The sequence below is a fragment of the Suillus fuscotomentosus genome (genome assembly GCF_016647785.1).
Source record: "Suillus fuscotomentosus strain FC203 chromosome Unknown F5891scaffold_43, whole genome shotgun sequence".
NCBI classification, from domain to species: Eukaryota; Fungi; Basidiomycota; class Agaricomycetes; order Boletales; family Suillaceae; genus Suillus; species Suillus fuscotomentosus.
This window is the reverse complement of record NW_024539555.1, coordinates 168,113-191,316: the sequence shown is the minus strand read 5'-3', so window position 1 is coordinate 191,316 and position 23,204 is coordinate 168,113. Positions and strand designations below refer to the sequence as shown.

At 46.3% G+C, this 23,204-nt stretch overlaps 8 protein-coding genes across 8 annotated transcripts; 5 read left to right on the top strand and 3 right to left on the bottom strand.

Moving 5' to 3' along the window:
- Nucleotides 1-70: 70 nt before the first annotated feature.
- On the top strand, nucleotides 71-1,972 carry F5891DRAFT_1046333 (NADP-dependent oxidoreductase domain-containing protein). The gene is made up of 10 exons (XM_041362290.1): nucleotides 71-191; nucleotides 249-353; nucleotides 402-550; nucleotides 605-717; nucleotides 771-852; nucleotides 917-1,011; nucleotides 1,061-1,186; nucleotides 1,242-1,294; nucleotides 1,352-1,838; nucleotides 1,902-1,972. Exons 1-9 carry the CDS (start codon nucleotides 161-163, stop codon nucleotides 1,540-1,542), a joined length of 945 nt encoding a protein of 314 aa, XP_041223417.1. The 5' UTR covers nucleotides 71-160; the 3' UTR covers nucleotides 1,543-1,838; nucleotides 1,902-1,972.
- Nucleotides 1,973-2,933: 961 nt separating this feature from the next.
- On the top strand, nucleotides 2,934-3,396 carry F5891DRAFT_1191467 (uncharacterized protein; the record flags this gene model as incomplete). Its single annotated transcript, XM_041367457.1, has 3 exons — nucleotides 2,934-3,209; nucleotides 3,257-3,265; nucleotides 3,316-3,396. The coding sequence occupies 3 exons, from the start codon at nucleotides 2,934-2,936 to the stop codon at nucleotides 3,394-3,396; spliced, it is 366 nt and encodes a 121-aa protein (XP_041223416.1).
- Nucleotides 3,397-3,556: 160 nt separating this feature from the next.
- F5891DRAFT_1046324 (uncharacterized protein) lies at nucleotides 3,557-4,380 on the top strand. Its single transcript, XM_041362289.1, has 4 exons — nucleotides 3,557-3,662; nucleotides 3,716-3,990; nucleotides 4,050-4,112; nucleotides 4,176-4,380. The coding sequence occupies exons 1-4, from the start codon at nucleotides 3,600-3,602 to the stop codon at nucleotides 4,207-4,209; spliced, it is 435 nt and encodes a 144-aa protein (XP_041223415.1). The 5' UTR covers nucleotides 3,557-3,599; the 3' UTR covers nucleotides 4,210-4,380.
- Nucleotides 4,381-4,449: 69 nt separating this feature from the next.
- F5891DRAFT_1165231 (NADP-dependent oxidoreductase domain-containing protein) lies at nucleotides 4,450-6,154 on the top strand. Its single transcript, XM_041365388.1, has 10 exons — nucleotides 4,450-4,588; nucleotides 4,637-4,741; nucleotides 4,792-4,940; nucleotides 4,988-5,100; nucleotides 5,152-5,233; nucleotides 5,287-5,381; nucleotides 5,432-5,557; nucleotides 5,615-5,667; nucleotides 5,728-5,954; nucleotides 6,018-6,154. Exons 1-9 carry the CDS (start codon nucleotides 4,558-4,560, stop codon nucleotides 5,892-5,894), a joined length of 921 nt encoding a protein of 306 aa, XP_041223414.1. The 5' UTR covers nucleotides 4,450-4,557; the 3' UTR covers nucleotides 5,895-5,954; nucleotides 6,018-6,154.
- A 917-nt stretch (nucleotides 6,155-7,071) lies between these two features.
- F5891DRAFT_507610 (uncharacterized protein) lies at nucleotides 7,072-8,605 on the top strand. The gene is made up of 9 exons (XM_041372068.1): nucleotides 7,072-7,588; nucleotides 7,641-7,649; nucleotides 7,702-7,741; nucleotides 7,804-7,832; nucleotides 7,885-7,888; nucleotides 7,935-8,047; nucleotides 8,104-8,200; nucleotides 8,253-8,376; nucleotides 8,431-8,605. Exons 1-9 carry the CDS (start codon nucleotides 7,151-7,153, stop codon nucleotides 8,537-8,539), a joined length of 963 nt encoding a protein of 320 aa, XP_041223413.1. The 5' UTR covers nucleotides 7,072-7,150; the 3' UTR covers nucleotides 8,540-8,605.
- A 1,441-nt stretch (nucleotides 8,606-10,046) lies between these two features.
- F5891DRAFT_1191465 (uncharacterized protein) lies at nucleotides 10,047-11,261 on the bottom strand (the record flags this gene model as incomplete). The annotated part of the gene is made up of 5 exons (XM_041367456.1): nucleotides 10,047-10,424; nucleotides 10,477-10,554; nucleotides 10,612-10,709; nucleotides 10,756-11,077; nucleotides 11,130-11,261. The coding sequence occupies 5 exons, from the start codon at nucleotides 11,259-11,261 to the stop codon at nucleotides 10,047-10,049; spliced, it is 1,008 nt and encodes a 335-aa protein (XP_041223412.1).
- A 63-nt stretch (nucleotides 11,262-11,324) lies between these two features.
- F5891DRAFT_1191464 (uncharacterized protein) lies at nucleotides 11,325-11,905 on the bottom strand (the record flags this gene model as incomplete). Its single annotated transcript, XM_041367455.1, has 2 exons — nucleotides 11,325-11,677; nucleotides 11,725-11,905. The coding sequence occupies 2 exons, from the start codon at nucleotides 11,903-11,905 to the stop codon at nucleotides 11,325-11,327; spliced, it is 534 nt and encodes a 177-aa protein (XP_041223411.1).
- Nucleotides 11,906-12,333: 428 nt separating this feature from the next.
- F5891DRAFT_1191463 (uncharacterized protein) lies at nucleotides 12,334-13,471 on the bottom strand (the record flags this gene model as incomplete). Its single annotated transcript, XM_041367454.1, has 3 exons — nucleotides 12,334-12,876; nucleotides 12,928-13,158; nucleotides 13,217-13,471. The coding sequence occupies 3 exons, from the start codon at nucleotides 13,469-13,471 to the stop codon at nucleotides 12,334-12,336; spliced, it is 1,029 nt and encodes a 342-aa protein (XP_041223410.1).
- Nucleotides 13,472-23,204: the final 9,733 nt, after the last annotated feature.

The following is a 23,204-nucleotide window of genomic DNA, read 5'->3' as shown; positions in this document are numbered from 1 at the left end:
TTTCTGACGTGAGAATAGATCATGTGAGTAATGTCACGGTCTGCATTATGTTTTCATCAATGGGGACAAGCCTTGTCCCAGAACCTTCTCATAGGCGACAACGGACAAGTGACTTGGAGAAATATCCTGCAAGGTTAGTCGAGACGAGAACACGTTAATAATGCCTTGGGACTTGATCCCCTTGAACTCCGGTGCGTTCAACGATACATAGAGACACGCTCACGTAAGGTTACTCAATATTTGAGCAGGATATAGCATTCCGAGCCTCGCGTATGGGACTGGATCGCTGGGAAGTGGTCAGTGGCCAATAGATCAGCTCACACAGGCCTTCGATACAGGATTCTATCATATTGGTGAGCACAACCGAGACTGATCGTGGCATCCCTGCCAATAGCGAGCAGATACCGCTCAGCTTTACGGAAATGAGGCCGAGGTTGGCATCCCCATCGGCCAACTTGGGCTAGAGCGTTCCGATGTATTCATCACAACAAAGTTCTCTGGCTCCAATGGACTCGATATCCCGACTTCAATCCGAAACAGTTTGGAATACGTGCGTAGCAGTCATGTATTGTATGCACGGGAAGACGTCGATTAACAATCACAGTTGAACACTTCTTACGTCGATCTGTACCTCATTCATAACCCGGATCTAGCTGTGCCAGACATACCAACTGTTTGGTCTCAAATGGAGAAAGTCCAAGAAGCAGGTCTCGCCAGGTAGTTATCTGTTCTTGCAATTCATTGAATTCGGAAGCTGACACCAACCGCAGGAGCATTGGCGTGAGCAACTTCAATGAGAAGCAGTTAGAGATTCTGTTGTCGTCTGCAAAGATCAAGCCAGCTGCTAATCAAGTAAGTAAATGGACCGATTACGAGCAGATACCAAAATTCAAGGCGCGGCCGCTCCATGATGTAGATTTACCTGCATCCCTACAATTACCAGCAACAGTCTCCCACTATGGAGTACGCCGCTAGATACGATATCGTGATTGAGGCGTACGGTGCTTTAACGTGCGATGATTTCCGAGATTATTTGAAAGTCTATTCATGATATTTGAAGGCCTGTCACAAGCGAGCCAGGAGGCCCTGTGGACGCCCCTTTAAACGAGATCGCTACGAGGCTTAGAGCTACTACTGACCAGGTGCTCCTTGCATGGATCAAGGCAAAAGGCGCAGTCATGGTGACGTGTGTCTTTATGAGTTGGTTGGGTGGTGACGTTGTTGACGTCGAAACCCCGCAGTACCAGCTCTAAAAAAGCGCGTCTTCTAAGTTACCTCTCCGCCGGAAATCTTGGCGAGTTACTTTATTGCAAATGACAGACCATGTTGCAGGTCTGATGCGTTACGACAGAACTATCTGCAGAGGACGTCAAGAGAATTGATCTCGCGGGCGCTATCGGAGAGAAAGGAATCACGGTCAGACATGGGCTGCGTAAACTCGGGGTGGGCGTTTTGTTTGGGATTCTGATCTTGGTTGCCTGTAGCTATTTCAAAGGTCGAGGCAAGCGGAGCAACGTTGTAGAGGTGCTGGAGAGAGATTGATCATCATATAGACTACGCGCTTGAGGAAACACCACATAGTATGTAAGATTACTCTCACCAGTATATATTTATGTCTTTCCTCGGACCTCCTACCCGATGAAGGTCGCCTTCGAATCCCCTTCTCTGCAAAAAGCATCGCGATCATGATTGTATGAATCCTTTGAAGGTCCAAGTGTTTTGTAGACACCGTTCAAGGGTACGGAAATGAGGGTGAGATTGCTCTTCACAGAGGCAACAAATTACGCCATTCTCCATATCCCTACTGCGATCAAAAACAGCCCCTCGGTACTGGACATCCTGACGCCGTGGGCAGAAATGGTGAAAGTGAAGGAGTGATTGGTAAAGCATATTACGACAAACCTCATTTGCTGTTTTAGCTTCAGGCTGGCAACTCATTGTGAGCTCAATCTGAACGTGAATTTCGTCAAAAGATAGCTGTAGCGTTCACATTGAAGTTATGTAACCTTGAGTAGCGAATGTTAAAATTTTGGTTGATTCGGATTCGGATTCGGAAATAGTTCTGGCCCTGACCAAGGTCACATCCACTGTTCAGCGCAGCCGCACATGCACTGTCGCAACAATCCTCAATGCAACGTTAATGTCAACACGGTGACCACAATTGAATAAGCCATGCCATTTTCCTTCAGCACCAGACACTGCATGCAACGAAGTGCGGCGCTGATCATCTTTCCTGGTGGCTCGTATTTTTCCTTCTCTCCATAGGCGCCTTCCTGGTCATTTCCCACTACTCACAAGTCGGTGATTTGCTGGGAGCACTTGTACTTGGTCACGGTCGCGCGTCGTTACACTAAAATGATCGATCGCGTCTAGTGCCGGAAAGGCCTTTGATCTAGCACTCTTGAAAGCATTTTTTTGCCTTCACACAGGCGCCTTTGAGAATCTATACATGTAGTGTTGCCCATGCCTTTGCGTGCATGTTGTGGTGGCCTCGGTGAGCAAAATTATACCATTTCCATATTACGCGACCCTAACTTGTGTTGCCAGCATGTTTAGAGTGCACTGGCTGCAGCCTTTGCGTAATGGGGATCGGCCTTTATCTGTAATCTAGTCTCAAGCGATCTGAGCACTGGATGTTGCGGTTATGGTTCTGTGAGCTTACCTGTCTTTAAATGGATAAGTTATTATACCGCATGGACTTTCATACATCTCGTATCCAGAATGTGAGCTTTTATTTTATAGAACACTGCGTGTGTATATATCATTCCAGCGACCGAGGCTGTCAACAAATATTACTCACAATCCTTGCGTTCTCCTCGCGGCTGTTCTGCTCTCGCTTCCGCGGTTGTATCGGATCCTGGTAGGACCATCTCACATGCTGCCGAAGTATATATACATTCAACACTTGTATATTGTTCTTGGTCACTCTACCCATGGCTACGACAACCCCCACCAGATCATCTAGTACCTCATCCGCTGAATCTCGTCCTACGTCGCCTGTGCGCCCAAGCATGAACAATGGTGAACCATGGCACGATGTTCTACCGGAAAATATCATTTTGTGCCTCTGCTATAAGGCGTTGTGCTTGATCGCTGTATCAAAGCCGTCGCTTGATCACTGGCGTTACCTCATAGAGCGTCCGATAAAGAAAGAATGGATAGCACACAAGGAAATGGTAGTAAATCGGTTTGAAAACATGAACATCACGGTAAGTATATGCGGTATGCTCCTTCAGTCATTGAAACTTGCTTACAGGCGGGTCTGGTAAAATTTTGAAAAGCTGCTCGAGGAACGTGGCTGACTTCATTGAATAGGTTTTGACTACAACTGCTGTTTTTGTATCTACTACACCTCGCAAGTCATCTTTATCTTGTTGGAAGCCTACAAAGTCCTAATCTGCCGGTTATTCTTAGCATTTGACCCTCTAATGCCCTATGCAAGTGTGAGCATCTTTTGTTTATCTTCCGCTGGCACTTGGAAACTCATAAGTTCTTCAAGCATGGTACATTTTCTCTTCTCGAGACTTCGTTAGGTTGATGTGTGCATAGGATCGTATATCCTTCAACTGTGCTCGTTTGTAGCATCGTTGATCAGTTTGATGATTGGTACTTCTGTCCTCATCATCTATGACACTTGCTATGCAAATGACCGGGTATTGAAAGTTCGTATTTTACCTTCATACGCCTTTTAGAATTGAGTAACAGTAATTGCTAGTCGTTAATGAATTCTCGCCCGCGTCGCATATGTTGCCTTATACTGATGGCGTATCCGTCCCTGGCTCTGGCAGTTTCGACCTTGGCTTTGATGACATGTAAATTTGTATGCACGTCCCAATCTCGAGTTGTTAATATCAACACCCTTCTAGCCTTCTTTATAGCTGGTTTCACATCCGACAAACTCTTCGTGAAAATTATGACTGCAACAACCTATTTAGCACTGCTTTTCCTCGGCGCACTCGCAGTATATGTATTCAGCGAACGTATAAAGGAGTACGTGATCTTACATATCACTCGCTGGCTAGAAATTAATCTGGGTGCTGTGCTATCAGGATTGCTTCACACGAAGAAGATAATCATACCACAGATATCCGTGATAGCGGGATTTCTCAAGAGTATGTGCCTCCCATTCAAATCTTGCTTGATTCGAAAACTAATTTGAGTGTTGATGATCACAGCAAACCAGCGCATTCGGGCAGCCGTCAGGTCTAGGGGGAGGGTTACGCCATTAGCTGATGGTATGGACGGACGTGTTACCGTTGATGTCTTATTTGTTAAGATGTTTGCGTTGTTTTGAACTAGTGCTTTGCATTGTTCTATGTACTCGGCAAGTGTTATATCTGACCAGCCCGGAATTGTGTACAGTAGTGCTGGAAAGAAAGCATTGACCATCACATATGATACGAATGAATTACTAAGATTAGCCTCAAGTGTATCTATTCATATCCTCTTCTCACCCAGTGGGTGGAGGCTGGGCCTTTGCGATTCAGTCGTCTCACATACAGCCTCTTAGTTGGCAACCATCCTACCCAAGCCTGATTTAGAGACGGTATTAAAACTATGACTTGGGATCTTGTCACGCTGAATTCCGGTAAGTTCAAATGAGGTGGAATAATTCCCATTCACTCAATACCAGCAGGTTACATTATGCCGAGCATTGCTTATGGTACATGGACCCTTGGGAACGGGCAGGGTCCCATCGACCAGATCGCACAAGCTTTCGATACGCAATACTACCACATTGGCAAGCACCACCGAGCATTGCAGTTGTATGAAGGTCTGAGAATCTTGTAGACACCGCTCAGGGGTACAGAAATGAGGGTGAAGTGGGCATCGCTCTTCATGAAAGCGGTCTGTCGCGTGGCGATGTATTCATAACGACTAAATACTCTGGCTTCGACGGGCTGGATATTCCTACTGCGATCAGAAACAGCGTCAACAACGTGAGTGACTCAGCACGACCAGTCACCCTAGATGCTAATGATACCAGATCGGAACGCCTTACGTAGACCTATACCTGATTCATAACCCACGCCTCGCGGTACCGGACATCCCAACAGCGTGGGCAGAAATGGAGAAGGTGGTGGAGGATGGACTGGCAAAGTATGTTACAACAAACTTATTTGCTATTTTGGCTCACCGCTCATTACATAGGAGTATTGGTGTAAGTAATTTTGGTGTACAAGACTTGGAAATTCTGTTGGCGTCTGCGAAAATCAAACCTGCTGTGAATCAGGTAAGAGAACAACACGATGCAATTTGATCGCAGGGTTCTGACCTTCGAGAAAGATCCTTCTCCATCCCTATGTTTACTTACAACAGACGCCTATAGTGGAGTACGCTGCTGAACATGACATTGTTATTGAGGCATACAGCGCCCTCCGGTAGGAAATTTGTATTGCATCACCTACACGCGACTAATGTGAGAATGCAGACCACTCACCAAGGAACCCAGTGGCCCATTAGACGCTCCACTGAACGAGATCGCCACTCGACTTGGGGCAACTACAGATCAGGTGCTTCTCGCTTGGACAAAGGCTAAAGGTGCCGTTATCGTCACGTAGGTTCCACTTCGATTTCCAACGGTGTGGTTCATCAAATCTTAATGCCCTTCTAGAACCAGCTCCAAGAAAACACGTTTAGAAGGCTATCAAGATGCAGGCGATATTGGTGAGCGCCATTTTGGGGAGTGATTTGGTATGTCAGTGACTTTACATGTTGACATGGCAGAGCTTTCAAAAGAGGATATTGCTGCAATTGATGCTGCCGGAGCATTGGGCGAAAAGCGAATCACCGTTAGAATGGGGCTGCGGAAGTTTGGTGTTGGGGTTCTAGTTGCGGTTGCGATGTTGAGCCTTTGCAGTTATTTTAGAATCAGGAGTGATAAATCGTTGTAGGATATATTATTATATTCGATCGCTCGCTAGGACATTTTATCTTTTACACACAGACTAGTCCTGCCGATGAGTTGAGCACTGAAAGGCTAGCAGATGATTGTGAGCGCGATGATCCGAACGTACATTTCATCAAAAGATACATAGGCGCTCTCCAGGGGTTTCCAGGTTGACATGGACTGCCATGGCCACACTCTATGATGTACGACACACTTGCATGATGCGTGTGCATGTGGTCATGGAGTCGGCACCGTACAGTTTGCATGCGACTTCAATGAACATTGAACATTGAATATTGAATATTGAATATTGAATGTCCGAATTGGGAATAGTTGTTGATCCAGAGTGGCTATGTAGTGTATCAAATTGCCGCAGTAGCGCATCTTGCCAGCAACCACTATGTCTCTGATTTCCAGCCAGCCCAATACAAGCACTATGGACGTGTATGGTCCTCTTTCAACTCACGAGAAGAGAAGTCTTACATGTCAACACAACGACCACAATCTAAATTATCCGTGTGAATGCCCTTCAGCATCACATCGTGCCTGCCACAAATCGAGGCTGCGACGTATCATCCTTCCTATAGCGCTTTCCCTTCTCTCCATAGGCGCCTTTCTGATCATTTCCCACTGCTCGGAGATTGGTGATCTGTTAGAAGCACTCGGACTTAATCACGGACATGTCAGTGGCGTTTTGGACAAGCGCCAAACCACTAGTACGGGTAGTAGCTTCACGAGCAAAAAATGTAGGACAATAATGTCTTCGTTCATTGATCTTTCTGACACTCACTTCAGTGTACCTAATTATTATTTTCGTCGGCCTTGTCCTCGTCCTGCTAGCCGCCGTAATGCTCAGTTTCTGGTGCTGCAAAGGTTGGCTCGAAGTTTGAACACTCTTCAAAGCGCTTATTGCCTCATGTTTATTACATAGGCGCCTTTGAGAATCCCCTATGTTGCCCATGCTACTTGTGTGCATGTTGTGGTGGGCTCGGTAAGCGGAACTATTCCACCTCCATTGCAACAACCCTGACTTGTGTTACCAGCATGTTTGGAGTGCATTGGCTGTGGCCTCTGCGCAGCTGGTATCGATGAAGCGCTATGATTAGACGCCACCCTAATCTGTCCAGCGATCTGAACCCTGGACTTTGTGGTTGTGATCCTGCAGGCTTATGATGGACAAGTTAATGTTCTACGTATACTTCCATACGTATCTCATTATTGGCGAGCTTCCATTCAAGGAACAATGTATCTGACGTTCTAATGACTGAGGCCGCTAATGAAGATTGCTTCGTGTACTCTCCTGCTCTGCTCGCAGCTGAGTTCCTTCCGCGTGTATCAATTCCTGGTGGAACCGCTTATATGCTAGTGCTGTATAAATATGCATACCACACTATGGTGCACTATTCTCAGCATCTACCCATATCTAGTATGAGTCTGATGACAACCACCTCTCCCACCTCATCGCACTACGATAACTCCTGGTGTGCTCCGCCAAAACATGTTTTCTCTCGTGGCTGCTACAAGTTGTTGTGTATGATTGCTATATCGAGGTCGTCAGTCGAACACTGGGAAGAGCTCAGACAAAATTCGATAAGATCCAGGCAGGATCCGGAAGTTTATCAACGGAGTTCGACAGAAGAGCAATGGGAGAAGCACAAAAAAATGGTGATAGCTCGATTTCAAAACATGAACATCACAGTAAGCACAATATTGGTGGTATGCTCTTTCCGTTATTGAAACTTATTTGCAGGCGGGTCTGGTAATCAAACTATGAAAAGCTGCTCTAAAATCGTCCTGACTTCATTTCGCAGGTTTTGACGTCAAGTACTGTTTTCATGACTACCAATCCTCGCAAGTCGTTTTTTTGTTCTGTAGGAAAACTGTGAAAAAGCTAATCTACCTGTTTTTCTCAGCAATTGAACTTCTTGTGCCCTACACAAATGTAAGCATTTTTCATTATCGTGCTCGTATGTCAAAACTGACAAGTCCTTCAGCACGGTAGAGTTCCTCCTCTGACCACTCTGTTGTGCTAATACGTGCCCAGTGTCGTATACTCTCGAAGTTTTCTCTTTTGTAGCTGCATTGATCAGTCTGATCGTTGGTACTTCTGTCGTCATCATCTATGACCCTTGCTATGCACACGCAGACATATTGGAAGTGCGTCATTTGCCTGCCTTCATACGCCTTTAGGTTTGAGTAATAGCAACTACCAGTCGTTCAAGGAATCCCGCTTGCGCCTTATATGCTGCCTTATGCTGATGGCGTTTCCTTCACTGGCTCTGGTAGCCTCGACACTGGCTTTAATGGCAGGTTTGTGTATCCACGTTCCGATTTCAAATCACCTTTCTCAATGCCTGTTCAGCCGTATTTATTGCAGGCATCACATCCGACAAGGTTTTCATGAAAGCCATGTCTGCAGTAACCTGTGTAATAATTTATATCCTGCTTATGGTCGCATTCTACGTATTCAACACTCCTCTAAAAAAGTATGTGCCCTTTTGAATCACCTAACAGCCAGAAATTTATTTGGATGCTATTAGGGTTGCCCGTTACAATGCTCATGCCACTGACATGCTAGAGGTGGATTCCAGAGGAGGAAGCCTGAGGCACAGGCAAGCTGCCAGTCTAGAAGGAGGATCGCCTTATTAGCTAGCGGTATAGACGGACATGTTCCTGTTGATGGCTCATTTTTGACATTACCGGTGCCTCGCATTGTCTACACCTGGATGAGAGAAAAATCCATACACTTTGCAGTGCGCGGGGACAGTTTTTTTCCAGTAACTATGACACAGTATTTTGTTGATCGCGAACCACCATTTCTATCACTTTTATCATAATGGGTTGATAGTTCCCCTTCGCTACGATAGTCATCACGAGAGTGAATCTACAATGCCGGCCTACCATGTCGCTAGTCTTGACATGGCCCGAGCCCATGGTGGTCATAGGCTACATTGATGTTGCCATAATTATAATACACTGTGGGTAGTAGATACATCGTCAGTGATTTGACTACTGAGTTATTTTAAAGAGCTTCTATTGAAATCTAGCGCATAATCACGGAATTCTCATAAAAAATTTTATCACTGAAAGGACCAACCTACTCTATGAGAATTTCAACAGAGGCGCTCTACTGAAATAAGTAAGATAGGCCTCAAGCAGTTTCCGCAAACATCACGTGATGTGACTTGCTGTGACTTTACCTGTGATTACTGCATTTGGTACCGGGACTCCAGATACAATGTATGCCTCAAACCTTGCTTGTGTCGCTATCTCCTCCTTCAATTTCACACAAATGGTAATTATGGAACGGATGACTTATCAAGGAGTATGTATACCACAACTCTTCCGTTTCTGTTTTTTTATATCTTGTCACCACGGACATCCTATACACATTCATTGCTTTTGTCATGCTTCATCACGCTTTATCACGTGATGTTTGCAGAAACTGCTTGAGGCCTATCTTAAAAACCATAAAACCCAGAAAAATAAAATGCCATCTAGCTGTTTCAAACTCACAACAGGCTAAGGTCACATGACCATCAACATGACACCACCTTATGTCAAATCCAATAAAAGTGGGTTCCCCTGTGCTCCTGAGGCCTGAGGTTCCAAGATCTCAAAATATGAGCTTTCTTGTGTTACTCACCAGGCTATTGTCACTCACCTCAGATACCAACGTCTACACACTCACGAACTAGACCTTATACTAGTACTCACTCTTGGAGTCTCTGAATTCCCCATAATCACGCATCCAATAGCATGGTAGATTTACTACGGTGCCTGCCCTACTACTAGCTGCAGGACAACCTGAGTTCCTCATATAATGTGGTTGAGGAGTTGGAAAAGATTTTGCTTGCATATTACATGGAATGATTTCATGTAAACACACCATAATTCAGGGCGGGTACGTAACTATCCTACTACATCAGCAAACGTGACTTGTCTTGAAAGCACTCACCAAAGGCCCACCAAATGCTTGTGTGCAAATACGTTTTAGTTAGCTCAGGTCAGTGTCCGTAATGCCAAATTTTGGTTAAGTTAGACCCTGACACCTTAAGAGATAGTCCAATGCGAGATCCTGCGTTATTGGCTTGATTATCTTGTTAATGCTGCTACTAATACATCGTGATTATCTACATCATGATTATCTAGTACATCAATCACTGATCCCTGAGTCAGATGTTGATGAGCTCTCGTCGCCCCATGCTTGTGATGGTCCGATCTCCAATACATACTGTAAATGCGCCTCCAACTCAATCTTTTCTGCACCTGTAAGCCCATCCATTGCGCCAATGATTTCTTTGAATTTATCGCTGTGGGCTTTTCCACCGAATGGGTCTATATCTAACTGCACCTTTGCTTGTTCGTACAATGTGCAGTGCATAGCTGCGCCAGCTACGCCTATGACATTCTTGATGGCCTTGAGTGAGGACATGTTGAGGAACGATGTGGAGCCCCAATACCACACGAATCTGATGACATTGGCCATAACAAATTGGTTCTGGAATTTGGCATGAACAATTATATTATCATTCTGCGAAAGACGTGGTAAGTAGATAGTAAAACTTGATAATTGCTCGACATACCTTGTCGAAATAGAAATCGTGCATGAACAAGAGAGGGTCAGTGCCCTGAATGAGGCGGCTGACCCTGGCAATGCGATACTGGGTTGGTGGTAATGAGTGTCCTCATGGGGCTAACAGTTGGAATGCATCGCAAACGCCATCCCACACGAAATCGATAATTTTTCCATGTTTAGTGGACAGGGCATTTGCAACCTGTTTATGGTGTGCGTTCATGATGAAGGACTGAAATACAACTACGAAGATTAGCAAAAAAGTCTGATCCAAATATAGGAAACTCACCATTGGGCCTGTAAAACTGTGGGATTGAGTCTTCAATGGCCTTATCGACGAAGTGCCTCTTTTTCTGTCTAGAGTGCACCATTGCATTCCTCAAGAATAGGAGTCGCATGATCAGGACTTTGGCGCCCCCCATCGCGTGATTGATATCGTCCTTCGCCAGTCTAATGATGTTTCGAGACAACAATGCTTCATCTTGAGCGTCGTCTGGTGTCTCATGCTGTTCGGTGGAAATGGCAGGGGCTTGTGACACCAGGTACTGTGTTATGGGCATATTGACATGCTGGGCTGTGCACACCTGGGTCGTCCTCACAGGTCCCACTGTCTGTGGGCACCTTGTTAAATTTAATCAACAATTAACGAAAGAAAACACTCACATGTACTACTTCCAATACAGGAATTTCTCCCTGTTGGATCATTGTCGAATTTGAGGCCGGGGGCAATGGACCCCCCTGTTGTTCTGTGACATTGGAGCCCCCATCTGGTGCCTCCTCGATCCACCAAGGCATGGGTGTTACCTGTCTAGGATGGTGATCAGGCGGGAAATCAGCAAAGGATGGACCTGAGTTGAGTCAAGCGTCCTGGAAGTGATTATAGAAGTCGTCATCTTCATAAGACGATGAGCCCTGCACAGGACCGTACGACAACAGGCCACCTCCATCTCTGTAAGTCGACGAGCCCTGCGCGGGACCATATGACAACAGGCCACCTCCATCTCCATAAGTCGACGAGCCTTGCGCAGGACCGTAGGACAATGGGCCACCTCCATCTCCGTAAGTTGACAAGCCTTGCGCAGGACCATAGGACAATGGGCCACCTCCATCTCCGTAAGTCGACGAGCCCTGTGCAGGACCATACGATGACGGGCCACCTCCATCTCCATAGAACAACGAGCCATGGGCATCGTGAAACTGTTGCTGCGCGGCTGCACAACTGATTAGCAATTGATGGACGTGTTCCTAATCTACTCACCTTGGCGCTCTCCTACAGACTGTGCGTATGGATCAAAATTGAAAGCCGACATTTGAGGTTGCTCTGTGGAAAGATTTAGTTGACCTGCAGCTGGGAGACCAGAAGGATTGAGGCCTGATCCCCTAGGCAGCTTGGGGATGGCAGCTTTACCCTTGCGCTGTGAACCACGCCCACCTGGCATGCAGGTAGTGGTCAAGAAGATAAGTACAAAATTGCACATCCAAATGTCACATGCGCTTCATGCAATTTCATACATACAGAATAGGGGGACACAGACTCGGTACACGACTTACAGACTTGGAGCAATGAAACACTTTGTAGTCAATATCAGGATATTTACGCGAAAATCAAAGGAGAGTTCAAAGTGGTTTGAGAAGCGGATTGAATAGGTGGCAGTGTTTCGAGAAGAAAGGGGAAACCAGTTCTAGTTGAAGAAGCATATTGAACAGACAGGGGAAAAGACGTGGCATTTTGAGAAGTGATATATGAACGGCGCGATCCAACAATGGGCGGTTATCTACTACGATATGGATCAGTGTGAGTAAAATGGTTAAAAGTGAAAATTAGATACCATGATTTGAAAATTTAGGAAGTTCTGAGCCATTGTAACTACCCATCAACACCACCATCGGCTGCCTTGTCGCCATCATCATCGTCATCATCATCGGATTCGTCATCATCATCGGATTCGTCATCATCCATATCATCTGTGTCTGAAAATGGACCAGATTTACCGATGAAGTGGGGTGTGTGAGAAGACTTTCCTATGGAACCCAAAATGTCTTCTTTGATGTGAGAGCCCAGGTGCTTTGTGAGCACCTTGGCTTGGGCGGAGACAGCGCAAAAAATTTCACAATCCTCATCATAGACAGCTTGAAGATAGCTTGTGTCATCGTCGATTTGTTCTTGTGACCAGTCAGAAAAAAAATTTCTGACCTTTTTCAATTCTTCATCACTGAAAAGGAGGCGGTCTTGGTTCTCATGATGGAGTCCATTCAGGAATGCTGTGAACTGTTCTGACTCCTCGACTTCCCACGCCGTCAACACAAGACGTTGGCGTGCAGCTTCATGACTAGCAAGCTTTGACTTGAATAATGAGTGCAAAGTTGCAAGGCTCAGATGCGAGAGGCCCCTGTAAATTAATTCCTCTCGCTTTTGACCTGTGAATTAAACCTGAGGAATATTTGACAATAAGAAACATACCTTGTTAACTTCTTCGGCAGTGAATTCTGGCCTACATCCTTGCCCTGAAACACAGGCTGCAAATTGGAGCTCCAGTGGAGCTTGATGCTGACGGAGAGGGTATGTAATGTAACTTTTAGACATTCGGTCATGCAGGTACTGTCCACGACAGGAAGGGGATGTGGCTTGAAGGCCAGGCTTTCCACGCCTGGAAGGCATTTTTGGGCCCAGCTTTCCACAACGTGAAGGAGACTTGGGGAAATACCTATATAACCATGTTCCGGTTTGCATTTGGGGACATAGTACATACCTTATATAATATACTCTCCCTTGCCTCAGGAGGTTTAGGCACCTCATCCACCGGGGAGAGGGGAATAAGGGGAGAACCTGTATCAGAAACAAAACCTATGTCAGAGCTCATTAAATGAGGCAAGTGGGAGTAGTTTGTCTTCTTGAAAAAATCAAAGGAAGTTGGTTCAACACGAGTTGCAGAGCTCGAGTTAGTGGGAGCAGGACTGCTCGACCAAGGAGGAGAGGAAACAGGGGATGAAGGGGCAAATTCCATTGTCCTCTCAGTTGATAGTACAGCAGGCGATACATAGTAGGCTGACTGCCAATGTAAACTGGAGCTGCATTGTTGCGGACTTTGAAAGATTGAGCAGTTTCAAACCAGTCCAGTCATGACAACAGCCTGAGGGCTATACTACAATGTGAGTACTATATCCTGTTGAGCTCAATCTTACTAGTATAATATATATGCGCACTTATATTTGGCAGGTTATGTCCCAACTGCAATTTGGGAGACTTTCTGTCTGTCGAGGCTGTTACAACCGCCCTACTCTTTCTTCTATTTCTTTACGGACTAACTATCTCGATTTGGCCTATGCTTACCATTTACGATTGTACCTCTTTTCTCTCACGATTGCCTAGGTCTGTGCGCTCGATACGTACTTATATAAACCAAGCTGTATTCGTTGTTATACTTCACTTCAATCCTACTAGGTTTTATCCTGAACTTCCTTCGCTTAAGACCTCCAATCTTAAGTCATCTGAAACCGATCTCTTAGTCGAAGCACCCCTTCACCTAAGTCTAAAGAACCCCTTTCTCTTCTGAGAGGGCTTGATGATCTCAGCAAACTGAACGCTCTGTTGGAGCCTTTGCTGTTAGAACTATCCTAGTTCGTAACAAAGGATTGAAGTCGCGATAACAAAACCGCCTATCCTAGCGGTTTGAGAAAGAAACCAGACAAGCAAGACAGCTTGACAGATCAGACACCCTGACGACTTTAACCCCCAGACTCCAAGCCCTATCCCTTGGAACCCTCGTCCCGCCATTGAACATGTCTTCTCAAGCCAAACCATTCGAAATCAAGATCAACCACCCGCCGATTTTCAACGGCAATCGAAATGAATCCAAGTCCTTCATTCTCTCCTGCAATGCATACATTGACATCAACGCAGAGATATACAAGACCGAGGAGCAGAAAATCATTTTCATCACCTCGTTTATGAATGAAGGAAACGCCAGATCTTGGAAAGAAGAATTTCTGACCAACGCCCAGCACATCAATACTGCTGGACAAAAGACGGGATATGGGACGATGAAAGAATTCCTTGAAAGTTTTGACAAAGCCTTTGCACCGATCGACCCTGCCGGGACTGCATTGGCCAAGATCCTGCAGCTGAAACAGGGACCAGAAGGGCTGCAAGCGTACATCGCTGACTACCAAAGATTGCTCATCCAAGCAAAGATCAAAGAAGAACACATGAGGATTTACCACTTCGAGAACGGACTAAACTCCCAGCTCCTTACCAAATTGTACAATGCCGGAGGAGTGCCGAAGAATCTCGACGATTTCATTACAGCGGTGGTCGACCTTGACAACTGCTTCACCAGACTACAAGCCAGAAGAGGAAGAATGATGATGCCGAACTTCTTCCAGAAACGAAACGCCCAGGGAGGGGATCAAAGGTTTATCCCCGCAAGAGATAAAGACGCTATGGTGGTGGACAGGATCACTGATGAAGCTAGGCAGGAACACATGCGATTGGGAAAATGCTTCAACTGTCACCAAGTTGGGCATAGGGCAAGGGAATGCCCTCAGAAGAAGAAAGAACCCTACCCTAATGTTATGAAGGTGGAAGAAGAAGAGGCCAGGAGGATTGCTGAGGATTTTTAGTAAGGAGACCCAAGTCGACGATGGGATCTCCAGAAGAACCTGTACGGATTATACGAGGAATTGGTGAAAGAAAAGAACTTCGAGTCCCAATCACACTTATTTCCCGCACATGCAAAAACGTCGAAGCTGATGCTGTTATCGATTCTGGGGCAGCAGGAACCTACATCTCAGAAGAATTCGTTCGGAAACACAAGATAAGGACGAAGAAATTAGAAGAACCCTTCTACATCCGAACTGCTGATGGAAGCTATTTTAACAGCGGACCGGTGGAAAGGTACTGCATGCTGATCGTGCAGATAGACCAACGAATGATGGTCGGGAAGTTCAATATCACCTGACTAGGAAAAAAGGACCAGATCCTCCTAGGAATACCCTGGTTACAAGCCATGAACCCTACCATCGACTGGGCAAAAGGGACTCTCTCTCTTTCCCAGACCCCGAAGTCCCTTGAAATCGCTGACTACATGAAGAATCCGTGGCCCGAGGTGAAGCATGTCGGAAGAGAAAACACCAAGGAGGACACTTGGGATGACTCAACCAATTCTCTTTCAGAACTTACTGATCAAGGAGAGTACCTTCGAAAAATCGAAGAAGTCACCAAGGTTAGCAACAAGGCACAAGAATTCACCACGGAAGAAAAAGAGAAAAGGAAAAAGAATTTTGAGGAACTTGTCCCATCCTATCTCCACGACTTCACCGACGTCTTCGCCAAAGACGGACTAAAGGAACTCCCGCCGGAAAGACCCAGAATTGACCATCGGATTGAAACAAAACCCAGTTTTACTCCCAAAATGTCGTGGATCTATCCACTTTCCCACAACGAACGAACAGCGGTCAAACAATTCATCGAGGAAAATCTTGCAAAAGGATTTATCATTAAATTGAAATCCCCTCAAGCAAGCGGTTTTTTCTTTGTAGGAAAAAAGAGCGGAGAATTACGACCATGCCAAGACTACCGTTTTCTGAACGAACAGACCATCAAGAATGCTTACCCACTCCCGCTTCCTTCCTCATTGGTCGAACGGTTACACAGAGCCACTATTTTTACCAAAATTGATATCAGATCCGGTTATAACAATATCCGAATTCACCCGGAAGATAGATGGAAGGCGGCTTTTATTATGGAAGAAGGTCTCTTCGAACCCATGGTCATGTTCTTTGGCCTGTGTAACTCTCCAGCCATGTTCCAAGCCTATATGGACAAAACATTCCGACTGGAAATTAACGAGGGGTGGCTTATCATTTACATGGATGACATGCTTATATTCTCCAAATCTCCAGAAGAACACCACCAACAAACTAGAGCAATTTTGGAGAAACTTTGGAAAGAACGGTTATTCGTCAAACCGGAGAAATGCACGTTCGACTCTTCAGAGGTAGAGTACCTAGGGATGATTATTAAACCCGGAGAAGTGGAGATGGATAAAGGAAAAACCAACGGCATAGCCGAATGGCCGACACCCTCCTCAGTCAAGGAAGTACGTTCCTTCTTAGGATTCTGCAACTTCTACTGAACCTTCGTCTCCCACTATTCCGACTTGGCGCGCCCTCTCACCGATCTTACAAAGAAGGACACTACATTCAATTGGACCCCTGATTGCCAGCATGCCTTCGAAACTCTGAAAGAACGGTTTACCTCTCATCCAGTGCTGCAGAACCCGAACCCGTTGCGACAATTCACTATTGCTACCGATGCCTCGCTCGTCGCAACCGGGGCAGTTCTTCTGCAGACTGATCCTAACGGCATATATCACCCGTGTGCCTACCTCTCTCAGTCCTTTGCACCCGCAGAATGAAATTACCCCATCCATGATCGAGAACTGTTAGCCATCATCCGGGCCCTAACTCATTGGCGACACTACCTAGAAGGACATCCCCTGCCAGTCATCGTCTTCACTGACCACATGAACCTGCTCTATTTTAGAAAAGCAGAACGATTGTCTAGACGACAGGCCAGATGGCAATTGATCCTCGCTACGTTTGATCTAGAACTGCATCATGTGCCTGGATCAAAGCTTGCCGCTCCGGATGCTCTCTCTCGTCGTCCTGACTACAGCAAAGGAAAAGGCAACAACAATGATGCCATTTTGCTACTGGATTCCATGTTTATCTGATTAATCGATGAAGATCTCCACTCCGTGTTAGCAACGCCTTCCCCACTCGGTGACCCCCTCTTCTCCACCGCCCAAGATGCTCTTAATGGGCTATGCCTTCCCCCCATGAAATCTGCCTTGTCCGACTGGTCCATCTCCGATGGTGTGCTGTTTTACAAAGACCGAGCTTACATTCCCCCGAATCATCGCCGGACTATTCTCCAGAAATACCACGATCACCCGACTGCCGGGCATCCCGGTCATTTTAAAACGGAAGAACTGGTCAAACGGGAAGCCTGGTGGCCTGGCATGGGCACCTTCATCCGGAATTACGTCATGGGCTGCGCTCTTTGTCAGCAGATGAAAGCGGATACTCACCCCATTACCCCTCCGCTCTCCCCTATTCCATCTATTGCAACCAGGCCCTTCTCGCAGCTCTCTGTGGATCTCATCACCGATTTGCCGGTCTCTAGTGGCTTTGATAGCATCATGGTCATGGTAGACCATGGGCTTAGTAAGGGGGTGATCATTACCCCGTGTCACAAAACGATCTCCTCAGAAGGAGTGGCCAAATTATTTTTCAAACACGTGTTCAAAAGATTCGGTCTCCATGACAAAGTCATCTCCAATCACAGACCACAATTCCTATCTAAGTTCTCTGCCGAATTAGCCCGCCTCCTCAACTACTCCCTAGCACCGTCTACAGCCTACCACCCGCAAACTGATGGGCAGACGGAGCGACTAAACCAAGAACTAGAAACGTACCTCCATATGTATTGTCAGAATAACCCTTCTGACTGGGTCGAACACCTCCCCATGGCTGAATTCATACATAACCACCGGAGCCACTCTGCCAGGAATGCCTCTCCGTTCTTCCTGATGATGGGATACGAACCAAAAGCTCTCCCTCACCTTCTTCCAGAATCCTCCGTACCAGCAGCAGAAGAACGAGTCAGAACTCTTCTAAAGATAAGAGAAGAAGCCCTATCTTGTCATAATCTGGCCATACAATGAATGGCGGAAAGATCCTTCGGGCAGAAGTATACCCCGTGGAAAAAAGGAGATAAGGTGTGGCTATCATCTACCAATCTCAGACTAAAACTCCCGTCTCGGAAACTCGCCCCAAAAAGATATGGACCTTTCCCTATCAAAGAAGTCTTATCACCAATCACGTTCACCCTGGAGTTACCCGAGCAATGGAAGATTCACCCCACATTCCATGCTTCTCAGCTATCTTCCTATCACGAGAACGAGATACACAGTCCTAACTTCCCCGAGCCACCACCTGACGTTCTGGAAGAGGAAGAAGAATATGAAATAGAAGCCATCCTCGCACATAAAGGAACAGGGAAGCGTAGAAGGTACCTAGTATCGTGGAAAGGGTACTTGTCAGCTAGCAACGAGTGGATCCCAGAAGGAAACCTGAAAAATGCCGACGAAACCCTTAGTGCCTATAAAGCCAGAAACTCGCTTTGAAGTCCGACAGTACATCGACGACATCGTTTACACCCGCATTCAAGCCCTTACACCAGCATGCCCTTCCCCGCTTACACCTTCACCGTCCCTTACCACTCGACCTTCGAAAATGACCCAAACAGAACCAATGACGAACAATATGAGGATTACATCACCCAGGCTGAAGACCTCACCCTCATCGAGGCAGCCGTCCTCTCTCCCCAACATGCTATCGAACTCACCAGGGTGCTCTTCGAACGAAACGCCCACTCTATCAACCTCCTCATCAATATCATCAGGGCAACCGAGCTCATCGAACAAATTATCCGTCTTGTCAAAAACGATATGGTTTGTCACTCAGTTATGTACATGCAGAGGCGCATTCGCAACTTTGCTCTGCGCCTTATTCCTGAAGAAGTTAAGGACGATATTAGGACAGTTATCCACATCATCGCCGAACGTACCGCAGGGGTCGTCAGACCACCTTCTCCTATGGATCCTACTTCCGGAGGAGAGGCCCCACCTCCCAGTTATCAAAACACAGATCGTACTTTGCCTAGTCGCACTCCTAACGAGCTGCTTGCTGCGATCACTAATCTCACGCTCAGAACGGAGATGATGTTGAACGCCCTTAGAACGGAGCATAGTGATCCAGTCCCAGTACCTCCCCCTGCTGATAATACGCAACCTCCCGCTGAGCTAATCGCAGAGGAAAACCAAGAGCCCAACAACCCTGTCATCACCGATGAACATCCCCCACATCTCTACTCCGCGTTCTCTGCTACCCACGAAGAAATTACCACCGATCCAAACCATCAGTACCTCGGCTTCTATGAAATGGAAAAATTAGCTAGTGCACTTGCTGCGCTCCACATCCACCCCCCTCAAGTCATACCAGACGTCCTATCCTCTCACTATTACACCGACGGAATCGTCCCCATACTTGCGCTAGGACAGACAGCTTCCTCTACTCCTGCTGAGCTAATCGCAGAGGCAGAGCAAGGCAGCGCTCACCCTATGGAGAGGGTATGCAACAGGACCAGAAGTCAACGAGGCAAAGGAAAGAAGCGTGCCAGGAGTAACGGACATGCAGGAAGTCCTAAATTAGGGCCATCCCCACTTCGAGCCAGCACTTCTAACCCCGCTAGCATCGACGAGAATCGTGTGTGCAGGTACTGCAAAGTCCTCGGGCATCGACAGGTGAACTGCCCAAACTACTATTGCCGAGTATGCCGAGAGTTGGCACCCGGACACCTCTCTTTCTACTGTCAACATTATTATGGTCCTCAACCAACCACACTCACCTGGAAGGACATCGGATTTTATCAAGAGCTTGCTGCCTGGGAGAATTCCTTGGACGAAGAATACGCTGCACATTGCCAGGAGGAAGAAGCTTGTTATCAGGTGGAGATGATGAAAGGTGGGCCAGAGCGTCCTGAGGGAGATTTGGATTTTTCGGACAACCCGGTTTACTACGAGAATGCGCCTGAGTGAACTCGGTGATTTCACGCCTAGTAAGGGAGTAATGTTACAACCGCCCTACTCTTTCTTCTATTTCTTTACGGACTAACTATCTCGATTTGGCCTATGCTTACCATTTACGATTGTACCTCTTTTCTCTCACGATTGCCTAGGTCCGTGCGCTCGATACGTACTTATATAAACCAAGCTGTATTCGTTGTTATACTTCACTTCAATCCTACTAGGTTTTATCCTGAACTTCCTTCACTTAAGACCTCCAATCTTAAGTCGTCTGAAACCGATCTCTTAGTTGAAGCACCCCTTCACCTAAGTCTAAAGAACCCCTTTCTCTTCTGAGAGGGCTTGATGATCTCAGCAAACTGAACACTCTGTTGGAGCCTTTGCTGTTAGAACTATCCTAGTTCGTAACAGAGGCACTGATTCGGCATCTCAATTCTGAGCCTACCTGTTGGCCATTTGAAGCACGACTGCAAGAAGTACCTGTCCCTCCTGTATTCCATCGATGTGGAAGTGATCGAATACCCACTACTGGTACTTGCCATCCACAGTCTGGATACGTCTTCGGCGTCGGCAGAAATATGCTTGATAGGTTGGATGGTGATCCATATGCGTATTGGCGGAAGATCAACCATTACTACCCTTTTCATGACGAAGGTGAATGGGAGTTAGGGAAGTTCTTAGTTGAAAACCTCACCCAGACTCAAATCATCAAATTTCTGAAGTTGAAATGGGTAAATGATGGTAAAATGTGAATATATGATGCTCATCATTCTTTGATAGTTTAACAATCATGCTAGGCCATCGTTCACTACGAAGGACCAACTATTAGGCTGGATGGACTCACTCCCATGTTTTACGGAGTGGAAAGTCTCCAAAATGGAGTTTTCAGGCTACAAGACAGTCCACCCCATCGAGCTCATTTGGCGCGATGCGCTAGAGGTCATCAAACAACTCTTTAGTGACCCCATCTTCACAAACCATATGACCTATACTTCGCATGTCGTCAATGTTGGAAATCAGCATGAATATGGAGATTACATGAGTGCTGATATGGCCTGGAGAATACAGGTTCGCTTACTCTGTTAGTCTATTCCTTGTTTTCACGATTTTCTAGGACCATCTTCCTGTGGGTGCGACTCAAGTGCCAATCATATTGGGATCCGATAAAACTCATGTAATGTGAATCACCAGAGGACTCGAAATGCACCCAGTCTTCCTAACCATCGGCAACATCAATTCAGAGGTTCGCTCCAAAGCAACTTTATGAGCTTGGCGATGTATTGCCTATATGCCAATCGCAAAGTTTTGTGTGCACTCAGACTATCAAAGCATTCTCCAGGTGCAGCTATGGCATAAGTGCATGGACCTTGTGCTTGCCAACCTCAAGGCTGCAGCACTGGATGGGTGTTTCATGCCTGATCCCTCCCAATACATCTGTTATGTTTTTACACCACTTGTCGCTCATGTATGCGACCTGCCAGAGGCTTCTATGATTGCTACAGTCGCAAAAAATGCATCCCCTGTGACTATGGCAGTGCAAGTGGATTTTGGTGATGGGATACTTCACCCCCCTCGTACCAGGAAGCATATGCTGCAACAGGTCACCAATATATCCCACAATGTCGACCCTTGGGATCTTGACAAGTTCCAAAAAGCAGCTAAAGTTGCCAACCTGTCTGGAGTCCATATGCCATTCTGGCATGATTGGATCTACACATGTCTGTCCGTCTTCCTCGCTGGTGAAGTTCTACATACTTGCTTTAAATTTTTCGCCAATCATCCACTCAAATGGGTTAAGGAGGCTGTAGGAGCTCATGAGCTTGATAACCGTTTTATTGTTCAACACAAGTGGGTTGGCACGTGCCACTTTGCGAAAGGTATCACACAGGTCAAGCAAATGACAGGCCATGAGTACAGAGACATACAACGCACCATCATTGCCTCAATTGCAGGTACCACTTCACCCCAATTTGTCCGCGCAATCTGTGCCATCGTGGAGTTCATTTACCTCACACAGAACCTGGTCCATTCACCTGAAACGCTTCAGTCAATGGAGCAAGCTATCTCGGACTTTCACTCTTTCAAGGGCGCTATTATTGAGGCCAAAGCAAGGAAGGGGAAGAAGGGCGTCAAAGAGGATTTTTTCATCCCCAAGCTCGAACTGCTGCAAAGTTTCAAGGGCACGGTCCAGTGGTTGGGCACTTTGATGCAGTTCTCGGCCGATACAATGGAGCACTTGCTCATCACCCATTGTAAAGATCTTTTCCCGCGGACAGCCTGACAAAGCAAAGATTTCATGGAGCAGTGCGTGCGGATTCTTAACTGCCAAGAAGCAATGGAGATATTTGATTTGTATGCACTAATTGTTACAAACTGCCCTGCTCTTTTCTACTGTCTCTTTCTATACCTTTTAATGGACTACTTACCGATTACCTGACTTGTCCTATGCTTACCATTTACGGTTCTATTTCTTTCTCACATCGATCATGGTCCGTGCACCAATATGTACTTATATAAACTACGCGATACTCGCTTGTATTCTCTATTCAAATCCTACTAGGTTTTTATCCAGAACTTCCTTCGCTTAAGACCTCCAATCTTAAGTCGTCTGAACCGATCTCTTAGTCGAAGCACTCCTTCGTCTAAGTCTAAAGAACCTCTTCTCTTTTGAAGAGGCTACCGAATCTCAGCAACTAGAACGCTCTGTCGAGCCTTTGCTGTTAGAACTATCCTAGTTCGTAACAAAGGATTTGAATCTACTCCGAACCCGCACATCCTTGTGGGCCCAGAAACGACTCTAGAAAGAAAGGTAGCTAGAAGCAAACCTGACGACCCTGACACCGAAACTCCAAGCTTTAAACCTTGGAACCCTAGTCCCACCATTGAACATGTCCTCCCAGAAAACCGCCGAATTCAAGATCCATCATCCCCCAACCTTCAACGGTGATCGAAGCGAATCCAGATCCTTCCTTCTATCTTGCAATGCCTACATCGACATCAACTCCGAAATATACAAGACGGAAGAACAGAAGATTATCTTCATTACCTCATTCATGAATGAAGGAAATGCCAGGACTTGGAAAGAAGA

Coding starts and splice junctions, on each gene's coding strand:
- F5891DRAFT_1046333 (XM_041362290.1), top strand. CDS start 161: ATGCCTTGGGACTTGATCCCCTTGAACTCCG. Junction 718..770: donor CAAGAAGCAGGTCTCGCCAG/GTAGTTATCTGT, acceptor CACCAACCGCAG/GAGCATTGGCGTGAGCAACT. Junction 1,295..1,351: donor CCTCTCCGCCGGAAATCTTG/GCGAGTTACTTT, acceptor GCGTTACGACAG/AACTATCTGCAGAGGACGTC.
- F5891DRAFT_507610 (XM_041372068.1), top strand. CDS start 7,151: ATGACTGAGGCCGCTAATGAAGATTGCTTCGTGTACTCTCCTGCTCTG. Junction 7,742..7,803: donor TTTCATGACTACCAATCCTC/GCAAGTCGTTTT, acceptor TGTTTTTCTCAG/CAATTGAACTTCTTGTGCCC. Junction 8,201..8,252: donor GACACTGGCTTTAATGGCAG/GTTTGTGTATCC, acceptor ATGCCTGTTCAG/CCGTATTTATTGCAGGCATC.
- F5891DRAFT_1046324 (XM_041362289.1), top strand. CDS start 3,600: ATGATTGGTACTTCTGTCCTCATCATCTATGACACTTGCTATGCAAAT. Junction 3,991..4,049: donor TTCAGCGAACGTATAAAGGA/GTACGTGATCTT, acceptor CTGTGCTATCAG/GATTGCTTCACACGAAGAAG. Junction 4,113..4,175: donor GATAGCGGGATTTCTCAAGA/GTATGTGCCTCC, acceptor TGATGATCACAG/CAAACCAGCGCATTCGGGCA.
- F5891DRAFT_1165231 (XM_041365388.1), top strand. CDS start 4,558: ATGACTTGGGATCTTGTCACGCTGAATTCCG. Junction 5,101..5,151: donor GTGGAGGATGGACTGGCAAA/GTATGTTACAAC, acceptor CTCATTACATAG/GAGTATTGGTGTAAGTAATT. Junction 5,558..5,614: donor AAAGGTGCCGTTATCGTCAC/GTAGGTTCCACT, acceptor ATGCCCTTCTAG/AACCAGCTCCAAGAAAACAC.